The 22266-nt window shown below is 37.5% G+C and overlaps 1 protein-coding gene across 1 annotated transcript in view; it reads right to left on the bottom strand.

The window, feature by feature from the left end:
• Positions 1-320: 320 nt before the first annotated feature.
• LOC134205276 (E3 ubiquitin-protein ligase UBR1) overlaps positions 321-22266 on the bottom strand; it is a 38351-nt gene continuing 16405 nt past the window's right edge. The window contains exons 7-11 of the mRNA XM_062680380.1: positions 20501-22171; positions 19881-19992; positions 19690-19818; positions 18425-19614; positions 321-1777 (exon numbers count right to left, since the gene is read on the bottom strand). Of these exons, the coding sequence (XP_062536364.1) occupies positions 565-1777; positions 18425-19614; positions 19690-19818; positions 19881-19992; positions 20501-22171 (4315 nt within the window). The 3' untranslated portion in view covers positions 321-564. The remainder of the gene's footprint in view (positions 1778-18424; positions 19615-19689; positions 19819-19880; positions 19993-20500; positions 22172-22266) is intronic.

Genomic DNA, 22266 nt, shown 5'->3' with positions numbered 1-22266 from the left:
GAAGTCGTTTAGGTACTCCATGGTTAAGCAGCCCACGGTTTTGTTCACGGTCCAGAATATACCAGAATCTCGTCGATTACGATGAGGAACAGTAACGGTAATATAATACATCCTTGTCTCACATCAGCTACGACCCGGATAGGGTCGGCCAAGGCCCATTCTGCAGCACCCTACACGAGAAGGCCTCATACTATGCCTCGATGAAGCCGATGATATAGCCATTCGAAAATTTAGTTACAACGATTTTTTGAACGAATAAATCCTACTGTTAAGCATGTTGAATATATTGGATATTTTCGGTAAAATAATAACAGAACAACTAGATGCAAGATCTGTATTTACTCACATCATGAAACAGACTTTCATTAAATTCTCTATCAACAGCTGAAAATATAGCAAAACAAAATTACATAAAACATATCTAGTTGTATTATTATTCACATAAGTCGGCGCGTTTGGATTACCACTGGAACTACTTGGCGTACTAGGTTCTAGTTCGGGCTGCATAAATATGATATTCTGCGCTACATTTTTTTAGATTAACACCTGTTTCTTAATTATTTTTCATAGATTCTGCCACTGTGTTGCGAACAATGTCTGTTGCGTTTCAGTGCGGCGAGTAATTTCTTCGTGAATACCGTGGCTGAGCCAGGTGATGTGTAGCTTCTTATAACGTTCCCTACATAGCCGCAATGGATTACCACGACGCAATCCTTGATCAGTCTCGCCGTACTCATCCAGATAGGGAGCAGGTATGAAGCAGCCCTTGTTCATTCCTAGCAACAATATTTCTGACTCTCGAATTCTTAGGAACACTCCAATTCCGGCACCACATGTATGCACATGATACGTACATGAACCTACTGAGTTCTTATCCAGTTCCTTCTGACAACAAAATGATTGTGAACATAATATTTCTCCGCAGACTAGACACATTGTTGGGTTACGTGAATCGTCTCTAACATTATTGGGACACGTGAAAAATGACACACTGTTGATCAGGTCACTGTAATCTTCCGGAAGATCTATCAGCTGTCGAATAGGTGGTATAGCTTGAATAATCGGAACAATGTCTTCAGATTGCTTGTTTCGTATGTTCTGCCTAACAGTTTGAAGTTCTTGAAGATTAGCAGTGATTAAATTTGAAATGAACTGACTGTAAATATCGTTGTTGAAATACGTGCAAATATCTGTTTCCAGGCCTAGATATGAAGCAAGTGCCTCAAAATTATCGCCACTAGGAAGCTCTGCATCAGTTATTGCATGGAACAACAAGCATGAGCACCTAAGAAATGTTTGACTCTGCTTCTTTATGGTCTGTACTAGATGATGTCCCATAGATATTGGGATATTATCATCATCATCTTTATGATAGATGTTATGCTTCGTGAAAATATTACACAAATTTTTAGACAACCCCTTGTCATTTACAGTCGCCGCATCATCGATGTCCATAGCATTGGAAAATTTAATTTCATGTGTGACAACGATTCTCACTGCATTTACCAGGAACATGGCGATCAGAATGTCATGGTCAATTGCATTTCCTTTTGGTATAGCTTCTTCTCTGCTAGTGCTAAATAGAACGCATCGGGTCGCAAATATTAACGATATCATCATGCTGAAGATGTCCCATTCCAAGAAAGAAGATCCTCGTTTTCCAAACAGCGTATCGTACAGATCACACATATAATCAATCAAGCCCGGATTGAATCGCTTTATGTTGTTTCCCAACACCGCAGAAACCCGGACGAATCCACTCAAGCAAGACGTATACCTGGAAATAAGGAAAAAGTTTTTATTATCAACTGATGTTATATGTTGAATGAAATTCTAGCAAATGTCTAATTACTATTATCTCCTTCTTCTATATTTTTCAAATAAGATTAAACTTTTTAAAAACAATATTTATCTAGTACAGCGGTTCTCAACCTGGGGTACATGTACCCCTGGGGGTACCTTCGCTGGCCCTAGGGGGTACCTCGGACAAAAATGGGTAATGGCGGACGTATTAATTTCCAATTGAAACTTATTGTTTAAGTTTTGATAATTCTTTTTTTTTTCGAGAGTTGACCAGCTGTAGTATTAATAGACTGGTATCTCGGCTGGGCTCTCCATGTGATACACAATACTAGCAGACGACTCAAGCTATGTTGCTCACTAGGTCACTGCGGCCTGGGTTTGTATTGTGATCATACCGATACATTATTCTTTCTATCTACAGTCTGTCAATTATAAACCGAACAAATAATGGAAGCTCAACATGTACATAGATGTTTTCTAAATAAGTAGTTAACATGTAAATTTAATTATTAGTTACTTGGAGCCGACATTCAATACCTAATCGTAGTCTATGTTGACAACGGTGGTACTGTTGCCATTTCCAAGTAACAATTTCGAATAAAAGATGTAATGATATCATTCTGGTAGGGTAGTTTCAAAATAGATTAATTTAAGTGCTATTGTAATAAATGGACACATTGAAGAGCTTCCCTTATTTTAACACGGTTGAGTATCGGATGTTTGTCAATACGTCGTCGAGTTAATTGTATCCTATCAGTCACAGTAATGTCATATGTTAAAGTTTCAGTAGTCTAATAGTGATCATTATACAAAATTTCTGTCCAGTTGTTCCGTAATTGCTTTTTTTTGGTCAAGTTCTATTCCCTTTTCTAATATTCAAACCTTTATTATTTATTAAAATAATGAGGTCTAAAATTCAGTTATTCAGATTCAGGGTATACAATATTCAACGCATCATATGGTCTATCCTCATTTCCGTAAGTGGTCAAGTTATTAGTCTTGTAGCAATAATAGTGGTACTAGTTATTCTCTATCTTGTGAGTGCAATGGTCTCAATTAACTATTCTAAACAGAACTCTGTCTCTTATCTTTCTGTCCACCGATGGTCATGTATTTATTTTCGTTTTTTATTATTTATTTGATATCTTTAAATTTCAGTCATTTATTTTACTATCGGTCATTTATTTTATTATAAGGTAAAGGTCAGCGAATTTGTCTTAATACGAGAAACACTAAGTCATGTCCCCTATATATCCGCTAATTTTTCTAACTAACCTAATAGAAGGAAGAGAGAAACAGTTTTTTTTTGCGTTGATCCATGCAGCTAGAGAGACTAAAATAAAAAGATTATCGAGAAGATATAATAGATACATTCACTATCTCCAATGCCAAATTAGTAAATCTACAAATTCTACTTTTCACTACTAAAATTCTACTTCAGCTATACGGGTACAAAATGAATTATTGTTAGCTTCTACTACAAGTATAAATAGATGAATGCTATTTGGATAAGCGTTTGTTTCAGGGTCTTGTTAGTATTAGAGTTATGTTAGTTAGACCCTACTGAGCCCTGCTGGCACCTCCAAATTTACTCAATAGGCAGTTGTTGTTAGATCAAAGTGACACTAACCATTAGTTAACTTGGAGGCATGGTACCTCAAGTGTTTGGTATAACTGTTGACCTTATTTAAGTAAGATGTGATAAAAGTTTCTCTACGGAGCTTATTTTCAAACCATTATCATTAAAATAACGATATTCTTTTGAAAAAGATATAAAAATGGAAAAATATCCTAATTTTTTTAATTTAGTGTTGAACTTAACCTTTGTTTGAAAAAAGCACTCTATTAAACAACAAAAATAAAAATAAAATAAAAATCTTTTTAAGACACTTGAAATATCAACGTCAAGCCCCTTATCCATGGACAGGGTGTTTAAGTTTTGATAATTCTGTATTTTTATTTCAAAACTTTGTCTTATGTACAATATACATGGCGAACGGTAAATCAAAACCAATTGAATCCTGCCCTCCTCAACCAGCACAGCGTATGAAGGGCTGCAGAATAAAAATCAAACGGACAAAACGTCAAATGAGCAAGTTTGGAAAATCTTCAATGCAATCTACCTGATCTAAACAAAATGTTGAATAATATGTTAGGAATATGCTTTTGAACTGAAATCTAAAAGTTCGGAAGTCTCCGTTTGAGAGGCATGAAGGTTTTTAAGAAAAGCTCGGTTGCTTCGTTGCAAGAGTATTAGAAGCATCCTTCTACGCTCTTCCAAGAAGCTCGAAGGCCTCCTTTCAAGAAGCCTTCTTTCAAAAGGTTCGGAAGCCTCGGAAGCCTGGAAGCCCTCTCCTTTCAAAAGGCTCGGAAAGCTTCTTTCAAGAGGCTTGGAAAGCTCCTTTCAAGAGGCTTGGAAGCCTCCTTTCAAGAGGCTTGGAAGCCTCCTTTCAAGAGGCTTGGAAGCCTCCTTTCAAGAGGCTTGGAAGCCTTCTTTCAAGAGGCTTGGAAGCCGCCTTTCAAGAGGCTTGGAAACCGCCTTTTAAGAGGCTTGGAAGTCTCCTTTCAAGAGGCTTGGAAGCCTCCTTTCAAGAGGCTTGGAATCCTCCTTTCGAGAGGCTCGGAAGCCTCCTTTCGAGAGGCTCGGAAGGCTCCTTTGAGAGGCTCGGAAGCCTTTTTTCGAGAGGCTCGGAAGCCTCCTTTGAGAGGCTTGAAGCCTCCTTTCGAGGAGGCTTGAAGCCTCCTTTCGAGAGGCTTGGGAAGCCTCCATCTGAGAGGCTTGGAAGCCTCCTTTCAAGAGGCTTGGAAGCCTCCTTTCAAGAGGTTCGGAAGCCTCCTTTCAAGAAGGTTGGAAGCCTCCTTTCAAGAAGGTTGGAAGCCTCCTCGCAAGAAGGTTGGAAGCCTCCTTTAAAGAAGGTTGAAAGCCTCCTTACAAGAAGGTTGGAAGCCTCCTTTCAAGAAGGTTGGGAGCCTCCTTACAAGAGGCTCGGAAGCCTCCTTACAAAAGGGTTGGAAGCCTCCTTTCAAGAGGCTTGGAAGCCTACTTTCATGAGGCTCGGAAGCCTCCCTTCAAAAAGCTCGGAATTCTACGTTCAAGCGGTTCAGAAGCGTCCTCTCAAGATGCTAAAGAGGCCTTATTTTAACATTTTAAGTGGCTCAAAAGCCTCCTTTCGGGAGGATCGAAAGTCTCTCTACAAAATGCTCAGAAGCCTATTATCAAGAGGTATAGAAGCCTTCTTTCAATAGATTCAGAAGCTCCATGCAAGAGGCTTTGAATTGTACTTTCAAATGGCTTGGAAGCCTACTTCATGAGGGGGTACCTTAATTAATGCGAAAGTTTGAAGGGGTACCTCCCAAGAAAAAGGTTGAGAACCGCTGATCTAGTAGGTAGTGATACTGCCTTTCGCGTATTTAGCCAAGGTGTTCATTCCAAGTTTTTTTTTGTTTGTGATAAGACGAGTTGGTCTTTGTACTATTCCATTCAATTCCACTACTTAATGTATAAAGTAGTGAAATTAAATGGAATAGTATAAACTCGTTTCATGACAATTAAATACATTCAACTAAAAACTTTAAAAAAAAATCGTATTTTTTTTTGTATTTGTTCTGTGTTCATACATGATCTATGATGTATGATGGTTTTCCTAATCCTATATTTAACACTGCCCTAAAAAGGAGGCGCTTGAATATGAAATGTACGTGTCCAGGCCGACGATTAAAATATTTAACATCAAACAATAGAGTGGAAGCGGCGACCAAAATACAAAGTGTGTAAAAAGAAATATTGGAGACACCAGTGTTGTAGATGTGAAAGAGTTATGGCCCGTTTACATATTCGCTAATTCTAGCGGACAATACTAGCGCCAAATTAACATTATGTAAACGCTTATTAGCGATGACAGTTCCTGTTTACATTGTGCTAATTTTGAGCTAGTATACTGGGTTCGGTTTTTACGCGGGGGATACGTGTAGTAAGGCCTTTAGATCTACACGCGGAACCAAAGGTCTTCCGACCTGTTTCAAATATGATGCATGCTCTTGGTGGCACAGAGAATAGAAGGTGTACACAGCATAACTTCTTGGTCATCCAAGAAATTCCTGGACTAAGATTCTAAGATCTACACGTGTAACCAAAGGTCTTTCGACCTGTTTGAAATATTGGCCCGTATGAATAAAAAGTAGTAATCCACACTTTACTACAAATTATGTAGTATTTACTACTTTTGTAGCAAAACGGTATGAATAAAAGCACATTTACTTTACTACAATTTTCGAACATACTACTTTTGTGGAACTTGTTTGACAGTTGGTATGAATAAAAGCAGTAAATACTACAAATTATTTGTAGTCTGCTCAGGAGCTTGCTACAAAGTTATTCCATCGCCTGAATTTAAATTTGCCTACATGGTAAAAGGTGTTTACGAATAGAAATAACCACCGCAAATTAAGGTGAAGGTGGGCTGAGTACCAAAATAAAGCTTTGAAAGTATTGGTACAATAAAAACTGTCATATACTGTAGTAGTATTGGTGTCGTATTTATAAAAAACAAAGAATATTAGTAGGGTGGTTCAAAAAACGACCCAGCTCCACCACGCTCACTCGATTATGTTCCATGCTCCGAGTGTCCTTCAAAAACCGATTTGAACAAAAACTGGTTGAACACTAGCCGGTTCAAGTTTGTATGAAAACTAGTATGAGAAATTAAACCTTTCATTACACTGGCTACAGCGCCTCCCCTCCAAACGCTGGCGAAAAGAGAACCCACATAGCTTAAAGCAAAAATCAGAAGACTTCACTGAACGAAAACCGCACCGCAGGAAAGATCCATTTGAATCATTTGTTTGAGAAACTGCATAAGTCCATTTTACACTGTTTCGAGAAAACAACAAAACACTGTTTTTGAACAAATTTGCACCGAATCTTTCGATTTCTTCGATACAGATCAATAGTTTTTGGCAAAACTCAACACCCTGGGGCACTTTCAGTGCAAAAAGTGTAACCAGTACTCCACAATTGCTCTTCAAAGTACGTGGACATATGTAGTTTCTCAAACAAACAAAAAAAATTTCATACATTCCTGAACAAACATTTTTTTTTCGTATTTTTTGCCAGAATACGTATTTTTGGATGAGGATTCAGAATATATAAAAATCTCGTTTTGGCCAAAAATGTTACATATGCAGTTTCTCAAACAAACGGTTCATTTATTATGTAACGCAAAAAAATTGCATTTAATACCCCGCTCACCCCAATATCACACTTTTTGTATGAAGTATCTGCCCCTGGTGCGATAGATATCACAAATAAGTTCTGGCTATTTTGTTGAATTACACGTTTCACTGATGCCTTTTGAGAAGCCTAATTATCATGCTAAAGATACGCAACCTCGATTAAATTCGACTCCCAACCATTGAAAAGCTCGTGAATATTTCATCCATATGGTCTTCCCCCTCGCCAGCGCCCAATGACGGAGTGCCACAATCAAAATAATGTAAAATTCAACCTCGCCATATTAACTGTCATACAAACCTGAAACGACCTGTGCACGATAAGTCTCTATTCAAACCAAACCAAACCATATGACACCCAAATTATGAATCATAATCGACTGAGCGCGGCGGAGCAAAATCATTTTTTGAACCACCCTGATCATTAGTTTGCTGCTGCCGCTGCCGGTGTTTACATTCGCTCCGCGGTCAGTTTTTAATCGTTTTTTTTCGGGCAAATATAGCAGTTTATATTCAGTTTTCGGTTAAAACGAGTGACTGATTTCAAAAAGTGATGTTTAATTTACATTCTATCAACATTTCGGGCTGCTCATGTGCGGAGAAGTGAGTAAAAGCTTGATTTTTTCAATGCCCTTTGAGAAGAAGTGAAGTGCAGTGATAACCCCACCAAATCGCGAACGGCTTTTAAATTGGCACGAAACTGCTGATTTTTTTATATAATTCGAGCCGAAATAGATAGGACTCTTTGGGTAAACATGTTCATTATCACGGGAAGTGAATAAATATGCTGTGAACAGGTTAGTAATTTGAATATTATACTTTTGTTCGATGCATTCGAATGTTGGTGGGAGAGGAGTGCGGGAGGTGTGGGGTTGACCCGTGGAAGGTCCGGTGCCATATTGACTGCCATCGTGGTACTCTTTCAACTATGTCCTTAAATTATCGATACGATTAGTGCTATTTATCAAAATTTATACGATGGGGTCGGTTTTTACTAGTTTTTTTTTACGCAGTTCGTTTTTATGCGACGAATTATTTTCGAAATTTTGGGACATACGCGGGTTTTTATACGGATTTTCTTGAAGTTTTTTTTACGAGGTTGTTTAAAATGTCCCTCACGTAAAAACCGACTTAGTGTATCGATTTTTGGAAGTGGACGTAAAATGTTCGACGAAACATTTGTTAACTGAATCGAATCACAAGGAGAAGTGGCGAACGGCAAATGCGATCTATACATCCGTGTAACACAAAACAGCAGATTCCAAAAACCACAGTCGAAATGACTTCAACTATAATCGATTATTTGCGTTTTTTACTTACCCTGACTATAATAAAAAAAACCGCGTAAAATAACTTCAAAAAAATCCGCGTGAAAACCCACAAAGATCCCAAATTTAAAATAGTTGCGTAAAAATTAATTACGTTAAAAAAAACGCGTAAATGTAATACATATACCAGAGCAAGCGTCAGCGTGTCGGAAAATTGCCGAAAAAACTGACCATTGGATTCATTTCCCGAACTCAAGCAATGCGATGAAAAATATCAAGATTCATGGCCGCAGAATCAAAATTTTCATCATGCTAGGCATTTTTATTTGAATTTGAACTTTTAATAAATATGGTACATATAGGGAACAACTACAACAACAAAACATAAACAAATCAAATTTTGACAGATGTATTTTGTAGTAAATACTTCTTTTTTATTTTCGAAATTAGTATTCACTACTATGTTCGAAAAAGTTTATTATTCATACCAAAGCAACTTTACTACATGTGGACCTTACTACAAAGTAGTAGCTACATATTGTAGATTTTACTACTTTTTATTCATACGGGCCATTGTACATGCTCCTTATGATACATATAATAGAATGTGTACACAGCCTAACTTCTTGGTCATCAAAAAAAAATCTGGAGAAGGGCTTTTTGATCCACACGCGTTACCAAAGATGTGTCGTTCGGTTTGAAATGCGATTCAAACCCTATAAGCCACGAACAATAGGATGTGTTCTAAGCATAAATTCTTAGCCGTCCAAGAAAATCCTGGAATAAGGCTTTTACTGGCTGTAATCGCATATCTGTCCAATATGAATAGGAAACCCAGCAAAGATGGGACAAATATGCGGTTACAAGCAGTTTAGATCAATCGATTTGTTTTAGATGTGGTATTAACTATAAATAGCACCAACATTTGGATTCTACGCACTCGAACTGACATCAATTCGATGCGTTCTAGTTAGTTTGAATGAAACGTGAATACCATTTTGCCAAGTTAATTATACTTACAGATTATCAATCGATCGAAAATTTCTATTATGACTGAGCAGGAAAGGTCGTATAAAAAACGAGAAATTTTGAACCGCGAAATGTTAGATGAAGAGATGGACACAGGTAACGAAGATATGATGAGAGTAATCGTATCAATGGCCCGTATGAATAAAAAGTAGTAATCCACACTTTACTACAAATGGTAATGGTGTAGTATTTACTACTTTTGTAGCAAAACGGTATGAATAAAAGCACGTTTACTTCACTACAATTTTCGAACATACTACTTTTGTGGAACTTGTTTTGCAGTTGGTACGAATAAAAGCAGTAAATACTACAAATTATTTGTAGTCTGCTCTGCTTGCTACAAAGTTATTCCATCGCCTGGATTTAAATTTGCCTAAATGGTGAAAGGTGTTAACGAATTGAACACCGCAAATTAAATTAACGATACGATTACGATTAGTGTTATTTATCAAAGTTTATACGATGGGGTCGATTTTTACTAGTTTTTTTTTTACGCCGGTCGTTTTTATGCGACGAATTATTTTCGCAATTTTGGGACATACGTGGGTTTTTATACGGATTTTATTGAGTTTTTTTTACGCGGTTAAGTGTTAAGTTAAATGTATCGACTTTTGGAAGTGGACCGTGGACGTAAAATGTTCGACGAAACATTTGTTAACTGAATCGAATCACGAATAGAAGTGGCGAATGGCAAATGCGATCTTTACATCTGTGTAACAAAACAACAGATTCCTAAAACCACGGACAAAATGACTTCAACTATAATCGATTATTTGCAATGTTTACGCACCCTGACGATAATAAAAAAACCGCGTAAAATAACTTTAAAAAAAAATCCACGTGAAAACCCATAAAGATCCCAAATTTAAAAAAGTTGCTTAAAAATAAATTACGTTAAGAAAACGCGTGAGTGTACCAGAGAAAGCGTCAGCGTGTCGGAAAATTGCCGAAAAAACTGATCGTTGGATTCATTTCCCGAACTCAAGCAATGCGATAAAAAATTTCAAGATTCTTGGCCCCAGAATCAAAATTTCCCTCATGCATAGGCTTTTTAGCTTAATTTGAATTAAAACTTTCAATAAATATGTTAGGGAACAACTGCAACATGAACAACAAAACATAAACAAATCAAATTTTGACAGATATAATTTGTAGCAAATACTAATCTTTTACTTTCGAAATTAGTATTTACTACTATGTACGAAAAAGTTTATTATTCATACCAAAGCAACTTTACTACATGTGGACCTTACTAGTTACTACAAAGTAGGGTAGACACCTTTACGTGGTGTGTTACGGGGTAAGATCTACCACGGTCACATTGCCAGCTACAGGCAAATCCTGACCAAACGAAAACCTTCCCCAATTTCCAATTCTGTAGTGCTTATGAAATTGTCGGTAAGTCATTAAGTAAATACTACACTAATCCTTCCTTCCAACTTCCTAGATGCTTCCCGACCGCAAATAGTAATACTCATGTCCCTGTAATGTTTTTCTTAGATTGGAATCAAGGATTTAACCCCCCTTGGTTTCTGATAGCAGCCTGGAAAAGCATTTCAAAAATAGCATGAGTATAATTAAAGTGTCCAATCTTCTAATGTTGTGCTAGCGCTTCTTTTATTTTCAGAATTGTCATCACATCTGTTAACGAGGAAAGAAGCTGGCGTTACCATCTACATCTACTAATGATGATTTTCTTCTTTTCTTATTTATAGAGAACGTAGTTATTCTGAACACGACGTCATCCATCACTTGCCGAATGGAGCATTTCATAACTTTTAAATAGCTTCGCTCCCAACGCTCCCAATTCATTAATATAATATTTGATTACTATTTATACTAACTGGAAGCGTTTGGTACGGGAGGTCCACGCTTTCTTCCTATCCCCTCGATTTCATGGTATGGATCGACTTTAAGGGTTAACAAATTCTGAAGTCGCTCCGTATCTAGAAATCATCTCTGCGGTACATACAGCGTAGTTGGCCTGGCCGTATGAAAAGAAAAATGACGGAATTTAGAAAAATGACGGAATTTTTTCAAGTATTGGCTGCGCAAGTATGAGATTAGATTAGATTAGATACGGGTCAATGACTAGATAGCTGATAGTTGGAATGAGCGGCCTAAAGGAGTAGGCATCAATCACCATGAAACTGCTTCAAACTTGAATTTTGGTCTGCCATCTTGGAATCCAAAATGGCGTCAAATATCGAAATAGCCATTAGCCTTTACTTCAGCCGTATTGAATTTTAAAAAGGCGTCGGAAATCGATTTTCGAATTCTGTTCATCGCTCTTGATTGATAGAAACCCATATTGCATGGTTTCATTATTCAAATCACTACGAAACTGCGTAAAACTTGAATTTTGTTTGGTCATCTTTAATTCCAAAATGGCGTCAAACTTCGATTTTTGAATTCTATTCATTGCTCCCGATTAATAGACACACATATTGTATGGTTGTTGAGATCACTACAAAACTGTTTTAAAATTGAATTTTGGTCGGCGATCTTGAAATCCAAAATGGCGTAAAAATATAATTTTCGATTTCTGTTAATCGATCTCGATTGATAGACATCCATGCTGCATGGTTTTATTGTTAACAGCCAGGCTTGTAAAATGTCATCTGCATGTCATTTGACTAATTTTTTCATAACTTTCTTCAGAAGCCCAATTTACTACAACATTTTAGATGTACGCATAACGCTTGAGTAGTGCTATATTTTTGTCCAAGGGTACATTGTTCTAAATATAACATCTGAGGCTAGTGAGTGAAATCTCTCCAAAATGTCCCGTGTCATTTGACATAATGTCATTTAAATGACATTTTGCCTCCCACGCCCCAGATTACATATTTACAGCAATGTCTTGTTAGACAAAGTTGTAGCCACATTTAAACGCTATAAGTTCGACATAGTTGATAGTTGATAGCTAACTACTGAAAAAAGTTCTGGGAAAATTATACAAACGAATGCAAATGACATTTTACAACACTGTTAACAGCACTACGAAACTGATTCAAACTTGAATTTCGATCCGCCATCTTGTACTCCAAAATGGCATTAAAAATCGATTTTTGAATTCTATTCATCGATAACGATTGATAGACACCCATACTACCCCCACTCGCATATCAGTTCCATACCGTTTTTTCGCATACTGAGGTAATAGCCATTGAAGTACCAAATATGTAGCACCTTCCATATAAAACTTCAAAAAAAAAATCTAGTAAATTGCAAAACCATTGTTTCTTTCTGAAATTTTGCTAAGTTGTTCATTATTCGATAGATTACAGTGAAGCGATTTAGTTTGATCAAAAAATTGTTTAGTTTTGTGCAATAAGGTCATGTAAATTCTTAGTGGGACTGTTATGTGGGTGCCTTTAATATGGGACGCACATGACTTGGTATGTTTTCACTCATAGGCATACAAAATCGCAATTTTTATTATGATTTATGGAAGTACCGTGATGCTCCCTAATTTCGCGCACGCCCTAACTTCGCGCATTGAATCAAAATATTACGATTGTTATGTATTTTTTTTTTTTTTTTTTCGAGTGTTGACCAGTTGTAGTCTTAATAGACTGGTATCTCGACTGGGCTCTCCATTTGATACACAATACTAGCAGACGACTCAAGCTATGTTGTTTACTAGGTCACTACGGTCTGGGTTCGTATTGTGATCATACCGATACATTTCCTTCCGCAGTCTGTCAGTTTAAAAACAAATAACAATAATAATGAAAGCTCATCACGCGCATGAATGTTTTCCGAATAATTAATATGTTTTCTTGGAGCCGACATTCAATACCGAATAGTAGTCTATGTTGACAACGGTGGTACTTCATGCCATCTCCAAGTAAAGGCCGTTCTACAGCGATTAACGCAACGGCGCATCTTGACAGTAATTCTGTATTCTCTGTCAAAACGCGTCACCGCGCCCACCACTGCAGCCGAGCCATAACACTTTGATGTAATGTGATGGGATCATACTAGTGGACTTTGTTTCAACATGGAATAATTTAAATGGTATCGTAAATATACAATAAATTAATTTAAGTACTATTGCAATAAATCGACATATTAATCTGAGAGCTTCCATTATTTTGGCGGTTGATCAAGATTATGGCGTCATATCCTTTACAATACTGTCTGATATCATAAATTTCAGTAGTCAAATGGTCATGTTCAATTCTGCTCTTCAAAATTCAAGTCTTTAAAGTCTGGTCCAAGATTCAGTTATCAATGGTATGGTAATGCTTCATTGCGTCTATTTCCTTGCTAAATGAATGAATTTTACGATTATGAAGCATTGATTTATATGAATAACATCATTAAAAATATGTACTCGTTGGATAGTCATTTTCTATTATGAGTTGTATAATTAATGTAAAACACTTCTTGTCTTTAGATCTGTTATTGTCATTGTGTTGTTGTCGGTTGTCTGTCTGTTATGTTTCAACATAAAGGTCTTTTATAACTTTGTCTTATTAGTGTTTTAGTCATTGTTAGATACAGTATGTATAAAACTACAAAAGAATTGTTGAGTATTGCCTTACAAATCCTATGTCCTTCTTCTCTCTATCAATATCTGATTTCTCCTTTTATCAATCTCTTTTTCTTTTATAATCTCAACCTGACCTCCAACCTCACCTTCTTCTGTCTCTCTTCTATCTCAGATTTTCAACCTCAACCAACCTCAACCTTCTTCTGTCTCTCTTCTATCTCAGATTTTCAATTTAATATTTTTCTATCCAATAGTACAGTAAACTTCTACCTTGGCTGCTCTAAACCATTTCTGAAACAAAAATTAAAAAAAAAATCTGTTTAATTACTGAATCTAAAATGTTCAATATTATTATTTCATTTGTGATCAATCTATTTTTTAATCCTACGTTTTTCTTGGCTGATTTCTGGTTTGCTATGACATTACTATTTTGAATTTTCCAACCTGATGCTTGATAAGTCTAAATACTTCTCCACTCCTAATTGAAAATTTTCTGAAAATTGAATGTCTCTAAAATACAAAGTAGACTTCTCCATTTCAATCTATATTACAACCTATCCTATCCTACCTATGGCCACGCGTTGGTTTCGCCATTTCCAGTTGACGAGAAATTGATTAATTTCCCGACCCCTTGAGAGTGCTAATGAGCCCTAGCGGATCCTCCATGTAAAGAGCTATACCTGATAAGTATGCCGGGACATGCATCAGGGGCTCAGTCTGCAAAGCAGCTGATCCACTGTGAATCGTTAGAGGCGCACCGAAGTGCTCCAAATGTGATATGATGCACAGATGAATATTATCTTTAGTACCGTCAACCCCCGTGACCTTGGCTAGGGAATATTACGATTGTTATGTATTGTGGACAAACGTCACTTAAAATTAGGTAGAATTCCAAAATATAATTGTTGTTGATTATGTTCCACAGAAGAAATTGATACTTACATTGAGTTTAGCAAACGTAATAAAATCATTTCAATTTTGTCATCCCGTCAATCGCCATGTTTGTTTGTTCTTAGCAGCGGCACGAATTTACCGACGTAAATAAAAATATTTTGTTTTGGTTCATTAGTGGCTAATTTTCTTTTCAAAAAACGCTGAGGGCTCACAATAAGGTACGTATTTGCAATAATACTATTGAAATGCGTTAGATTTTACATTTTCCGCATATTTTTATGCTTAAACTTCGTGCGCGAAATTAAGCACATAAAAAAATAGCAGAGCCTAAATTCGCTTGTCATTTTTCCAGAATGTCTGCGATTCCGTCATCGAAGTATAAGCAGCACGATCCAGAAAAGGTTGCTTCTGCGCTGAATATGGTTCGCAAAGGCCACTCCGTTCGTCATGCCGCCTTTTGCCATGGAATAGCGGCTAGCACATTGAGGGATAAGTTCAAGCTTAAACATCCTCAAAAGGTAGGAGCTCCAACAGCGCTAAACGCGGATGTTGAAAACTACGCTGTCTCCTGGGTATTAGATATGGCCAAAGCAGGTTTTCCGGTAAGCACACAGTCACTGAAAGCTTGCGTCGCATCTTATTTAAAGAATAGCGGGACAATCACAAAGTTCAAGGGTGGTATTCCGGGTAGAAAGTGGATTAAACTTTTCCTACAGCGTCATCCGAACATTTCCCGTCGAGTTCCAAGCATTCTTCCAAAATATCGTGCTATTGTCACAGAAGGACATATACGTACTTGGTTTAAGGAAATAGCTGATGATATTGTATCGGACGGATTCGAAGGGGTCCTGCAAGATCCATCCAGAATATTTAATATGGATGAAACATCAGTACGGACCATTCCAACTAAAGAGGTTGTGTTGGCGGGAGTCGGAAGTCGCTATGTACATGCGCGCGTTGGTAATTCTGACAAGGAATCTTATACAGCATTGTTCGGAGCAAATGCAGCCGGGCTCTTGGTGCCTACGATGGTAATTTTTCCATATAAGCAAAGAGTTCCAGGTGATATTTTCAAAAGGCTGCCAGAGTCCTGGGCTGTTGGTAAGACAGAGTCAGGTTGGATGAACCGCGATACATTCTTCAAATATCTTCAGGATGTATTTTACCCATGGTTGCTGAAACAACATCTTACATTGCCGGTGATTTTATTTGTAGATGGTCATAAATCACATGTATCGCATCTATCGATGAATTTTTGTAAAAAAAACGGTATTATTCTGGTTTGCTTACCAGCGAACACAACGCAAATTACCCAACCGTTGGATGTGTGCTTTTTTAGGCCACTAAAGGTTTATTGGAACCAGCTTCTTGTAGAGTGGAGGATCGAACATTGTGGCGATATGCTCCCAAGAAGCGAAATCGCCCCGTTGCTTAAGAAAGCCGTTGATAGAATGGAAAATCTAACTTCGACACTTGAAAATGGATTTAAACGATGTGGGTTGTTCCCGTTCAACGCTGATTCAGTGAATTACAGCTCATTGACATCTGGATCCTGCAAGGAATCATCGATCATGGCTCCGAATTTTTCCCAAAATGACACTTTAAATGCCGTACAAACACTTTATCAATTTGAATCATATTTGTCGCAGCAACAATTGCAGAGCCAAACTGGGAATTGGACTGGACCAGTAGAAGATACAGGCTTGTTCACGGTATGGAAACGAATGAGAGATGATACAGCAGGTAAATCGGGTGAAACAAGTTCGATTCTCGAAACAGAAAATATTTGTCAGCTCTCGGAGGATGAAGAACCGCCCTTTATGGGTTTCCCGGAAGCTGAAATTGATGTCCAAGGTATAAAATATATTGTACTACCAATTTACCGCAACATCTACATTATATATTTTACTGATTTTTAGGTAGAATCCGTGATTCTGAGAACAGCGTGGCTCACACTCTGATGGACATTTTGAACACATCATTTCCTAAACCTAAAAAGGTACAAGATTCCAAACCAAAAAAACACAAAATTCATCCTCCTTCCGTGGCTACTGGTAAGGCTTATGAAGAGTACATTGAAAAGATCGAGAAACAGAAGAAAGAAGACGAATTAAAGAAGCAGAAAAAGAAAATTGAAAGACTGTTGAAGAAAGCTGCCAAAGAGGAGAGTGTTACCAAGAAGCGATTAGATAAGATCCGCATAAAAGTGTAAAAATACTTGCGTTTTTGAATAATAAATAATATGATTCATGCTTTTTAAATGTATTTTGTCTCTTTTGATTATAAAATAAGTATACACGACTTTTATCTAACGATTTGTTTGATTTCGAACATGCGCGAAATTAGGACCCATTTTGTGCGAAATTAGGAACCATCCAATAATTCAAGATTTTAAAACGACTTATCTGCTTTAGTAAACAAAGATTCAAACGACGATTTGACGATCTGATAGCTCGCAAACCAACACCATCAACAGGTAGCGGAAATCTTCACCTACCTGTTGGTGGTGCTAGTTTGCGTGGGAGAGCTATCAGATTCGTCAAATCGACGTTCGAATCTTTATTTACAAAAGCAGATAAGTCGTTTTGAAAATTTTGTCTTGAATTGTGCACGAATTTAGGCACTTTCAATCGAGTCAAGTTTATTCCGTAAATGTGGTTATGTTATAGCACTGGCTCTAATTAATATTTTTCCAAAGCTTCAAATTACTATAGCGGGCCATGCAGCTGCAAATCGGCCGTGTTGGTAATCATTTTTATTTTCTTTACGGGTTGACACTTTGTGTGATCTTAAGTGCGCGAAATTAGGGAGCTTCACGGTAACACTATTTATCGAGTTAACTCAAAAGTGACAAAAAGTCAAATGGGACTGTTATGCGAGTGGGGGCAGCAAATTACTTTGAGATATACACGCTAACTTTCACCTACTCAGTAACTGAGTAAAACATTGCCCTCTCTTTTCTTCCCACGGAAATTTTACTAAATTTCCGTCAAAAGCAGGACTACTCAAAACTATGAGTAGTCCTGCTTTTGAGGGAAGTTGAGTAAAATTTCCGTGGAAAGAAAATAAACGGCAATACAATTTTAATGAGTCACTGAGTAGGTAAAATTAGAGTGTACTAATGATCTTTGAAAACATCATTCTTTCAAAAAATCATTCTTCCCTTTAAAAATTAGAATATTTTTTTGAAGACCGCGTAAAATCCGAAATCCGCGTAAAAAACGACTTGTTGTAAAATCGACCAAAAATCATTTATTGTTACGATTTTCACGTGTTTTCCGACCTTTTAGACAAACCGCGTAAACAAACTTTTTGGAAAATCCGTTAAAATCCCGAAATCCCCCGCATAAAAAAAGGTCGCGTAAAAAGCGACCCCAGTGTATTGTCGCATAGTGCATTGTCCGTTGGAAAAAAAATATATTTAAATTTAGTCTAGAATTTTCCGACCCGCAGCACATAAGCTTTTGCTTAACTTCTAGTTTTACTAAATATAGAAATGTTAAAACAGAAATACTGCCTATGAACCATATCAGTCCCATCTTTGCTGTATTTTCTATTCATATGGGAGAACTATGCGATTGTATGCAGAATAGACATTTTCTACTTAAATTCTTTAATTGATCTTTACTATTAAAAGACGCATCGCCATCAATCTGATTGATAACTTTCATCTGAGACATGAAAACAGAATTATACATACCGTATAGACAGTTCTCCGCTGAGCTGCTTATCTGTTGCACGGAGCAGCATCTCTAGTGATTCAATTGTATACGCACATGACAACCATGTGACGAGATACTCCTCAAAATGTCTGGATGTTGATGGGAAGGGAGCTACATCATGCACGGCGGTGCAGAATTTATTGATGTACTCCTCTATAGACTCTCCGACCAATGATTTTGTATTAGAATCATCCCCGTGCAATGCGATGCCCAATGAAGTTGAAAGTTTTGGGATAACAGTTTCCTCGTACGCCTGCATACAAGTTACGTTGGGTTGCTCTTCGGTTTCCGATTCTTGCTGAGTTTCCATTTGGCTGGAATTGGCGCTTTTAAGAACAGCAGAAAACTCCTCCATCAGCACGTGCCAGTTTTGGAAATCGATTGCATCTGGTACTGATTTCATAGAGTTAGTATTTTCATTGAATGCTCCCAGAGCTGGCAATAGCGGCAGCAGAGCGTTGCTCAAAAACCGACATAGTGGACAGAGAAATTCTCTTTTATCTATGTCGAACAATACAGGGGTTCTATTGCGATAAGGACGACGATTTTCCTTAATCCTTTCGTTGTTGAAATATTTTTCAAAGCAAGAGGCATGCATTACATGTCCACAAGTGCTGACATGCGGAGAAGGGTGAGTGCTAGTTTCCAAATACTTGAGCTGTCCTTGATCGTCTGTTTGCTGATAGCGAGAGAGTACACTTGATTTTTGAACAAATGCGGCATAAACCATGCATTCATCGGTTTTTGTAACCGTGGACTCTTCCGAACAGAGAATACACCGATGCCTAGCATCTTCTACCCGCTGAATTTTTCGTTTCAATCCAATGCATGCCTGTTCTCCAGATTCTTCAGTTGAAACTTGCCAATCCATGCTACTGCAACCTGCATTTTTCTCGTCATCACTGTAGTTTTCGAAGAGTTCGGCATTGGATGTCATGAAATTTTTCTGGGCATTCTGCATTTGAGCCAATATTTGAGCACGCCGTTTGGCCGCCATCTTTGCCCTTTCCTCCTTTTCCAGCCTTTCTGCTTCTATCTGGGTCATTGAAGAAGTCTGTGGCTGATCGCTGCTTACTTGATCTTCGTCTATCTTTTTATCTTGAAATTTGAGAATTACATCTTTGTATTTTTGTATGACCCACAATAAAAGATCCCTTTGGGATTCAACCTAAAAAGTGAACCATAGAAAAATAAGATAGAATAAATTGAAAATAGTAATAAAAAATAAAATAAATTCACTAACCCTTGCATTATTCACCAATTCTTCTAGCATTGGAAGAAGATTCATCTTATTAGATCTCTCAATAAATTTTAGGAAAGGATAATTTCCAGATTCCTCTTCTTGAATAGCGTAGCCAATTAGGTGTAGAATCTAGAAAGCCCAAATATCGCTCATAAGTTAGTATTTTTCATAATATTCATTAAGCATATTACCCTTTGAACATGGCTTTCTGAAAACGTAATCGCTTTAAGGTCAAGAGCTCGTCTAAGCACCGTCTGCATGATAAGAAGCATCACATCACATTGCAACAAATTTGCAAGCATGCTGAAAGAAAAACATGAAAAATTTGAACATTCGTCTTTTTTAATGTGTTAAAGCAATAGCTTCTTTTTTAAATGATAAAAATCTATGTCAAATTGAGAAAAATAGCTTTTTTCAGTATTATCAGATAATTAATGGACTTGTTTTTTTTTCGGATTTTATAAGACTAGCACGGATCATGGCTGCAGTGGCTGCGGTAACAGTAAATGATTGGAATTTTGTTATCGTTTAGTCTAATTTACTGAAACTATAGCTATAACTCCGTTACTAGTGGAATTCAAACAGCTAATCATTAGGCACAGTTGTAGAAAAACCTTCGTACTAAATGATCAAACGCAAATTACTAAATGATCGATAATATCCTTGCAATTACCTCCTAACACCTTGTTTCAAAAGCCATTTATTCTTTAAACTTAGATACCGCTATTGAAAAACTTAATAAAAATATTCTAACAAAACAAAAAAAAAATAGAAAAGGTAGTTACTTTTACACTTCACTAAAACTGATTACCTGAATGATAGAGTCAGCTGCGGCAGTTCTGGCGGTGGGCAGCATACCAGCTCATTCTTCTCTTTGCGTCGTCTTCTTTGGGCTTCCTCTGATTTAGATTTATCTTCTTTGCTGTAGTGATAGAAGTACATATTGTACCAGCTAAAATATTCGGGTTTTAATTTGTAAACGCCTTTTTTGTCGGACTTGGTTGGCTTCTCAAATGTTGCAATTTCATCAATCACGTTTTCCATGCCAGTTTCGCTACTGGAATCTTCATTCAGGGCACGATTCAACTCTGAATGCGAATAAGGCTTAATGCAGAGCTGTTGCACAATTTCCTTCTTGATTCGATCATCCTCAGAGATCATTCCGATTCCCGGGACGTACCTTTCACCCACAACGATTATGAGCAGTTCCAGCAATTCATCCACCATGTTGATCACCTGTCTGACGCAATCTTCTTCAGGATTAGCTGCGTTTGACGGTTCGTAGTCGTCGTTTGTCCATTCGATTAGATTAAACTTGCTCAGTACGTGGATCAGGTACTCGTTACTCTCTACCAATGAAGCACCAATTTGAAGGATCACAACATCACGATCCAGCATCTCGTAGCGACACTTCACATTCCGATAGAAGTAGAGCTGGTTGAGTAACGAATACCCATTTCGTCGCCACATTCCAGCATAAACTTGAGAAATCATTGTTCTGGTACTCAGAACAGGTTCTATGATCTGTTCTGGAGTTGGTTTATCGGAAGCTGCCGTATCGAATGTCAAATCAAACTTCTCAAAATGGACATAAAGTCCAGCCATAAAGCGTGTCAGAGGCAAGTGAATGGATACTGGTTTAGCAGATACATCATACATAAGACAAGAAGCACTATGGTCAGCAAGCTCTCGTACCTCAACCTTTGCCTCAGAAACAATAAATTTGATTTCAGTTAGCGCAGCCAAAAGCATGCGATACACTTTAACCAATACTACTTTATCAGTACTGCACCATTCTAACACCAAGGTGATCAAATGCGATAACTTTAGATGCAGGGTGAATGCCGTTTCCCATTCTGGCTCATACTCCATGTGTTGTCCAACTTGCCGTGTGACTGCATCCATTCCTTGCATGCACTTTAAAAGTCGAATAAGAATCTGCACGCCATGCAGAAAGCCTGTACGCAGCTCCTGGGTCCATACGTCAGGTTTGAAACTGAGAAGATACTTCAAATCGATCAAGATGTAGGATGCTCGTTTGAAAACGTTCATCGCTGATGTGTTCTTCGCGAACTGAAGTTGTTTATTTTTGACATATTTTTCTATTGATTCGGAATAGAAAGTGTGCATCAACTTAAAGAAAGCCAGCTCATGGGCGATGAGATGGTGTGCAATTGTCGGCACCGTAAACAACTGAACGCTCAATGACACAATGGAAAACGAATGGTAATGATCATCGCGGATGAAATCCTGCATTAAATTGGCATACAGCTTGGTAAACATCACAGATAACGCTTTTTTGTTCTCATATTCCATCAGCATGCCGGAAATCAGGAGTCGATGCCAGCAGGTTCGAGCCGACTTCCATAGTTTATGATCATTGCTCAAAATCTGCTTCAGATTGTACGGTATGTTAATCTCAGCAACAATATTACAGAAAATCAACCTGAATGTTGAGTGTCTTGTGAGGAACTCTTGAAACCTGAAACAACAATGGAATGAGTAATGAATAATAAAATAATACGTTCTATGCAATTTTCTATAAGATCTACTATTTCAACCAAATTGGCAGTCTTC

Source organism: Armigeres subalbatus, chromosome 1, assembly GCF_024139115.2.
Source record: "Armigeres subalbatus isolate Guangzhou_Male chromosome 1, GZ_Asu_2, whole genome shotgun sequence".
Taxonomy (NCBI): domain Eukaryota; kingdom Metazoa; phylum Arthropoda; class Insecta; order Diptera; family Culicidae; genus Armigeres; species Armigeres subalbatus.
This window is presented reverse-complemented; position numbering and strand designations above follow the sequence as displayed.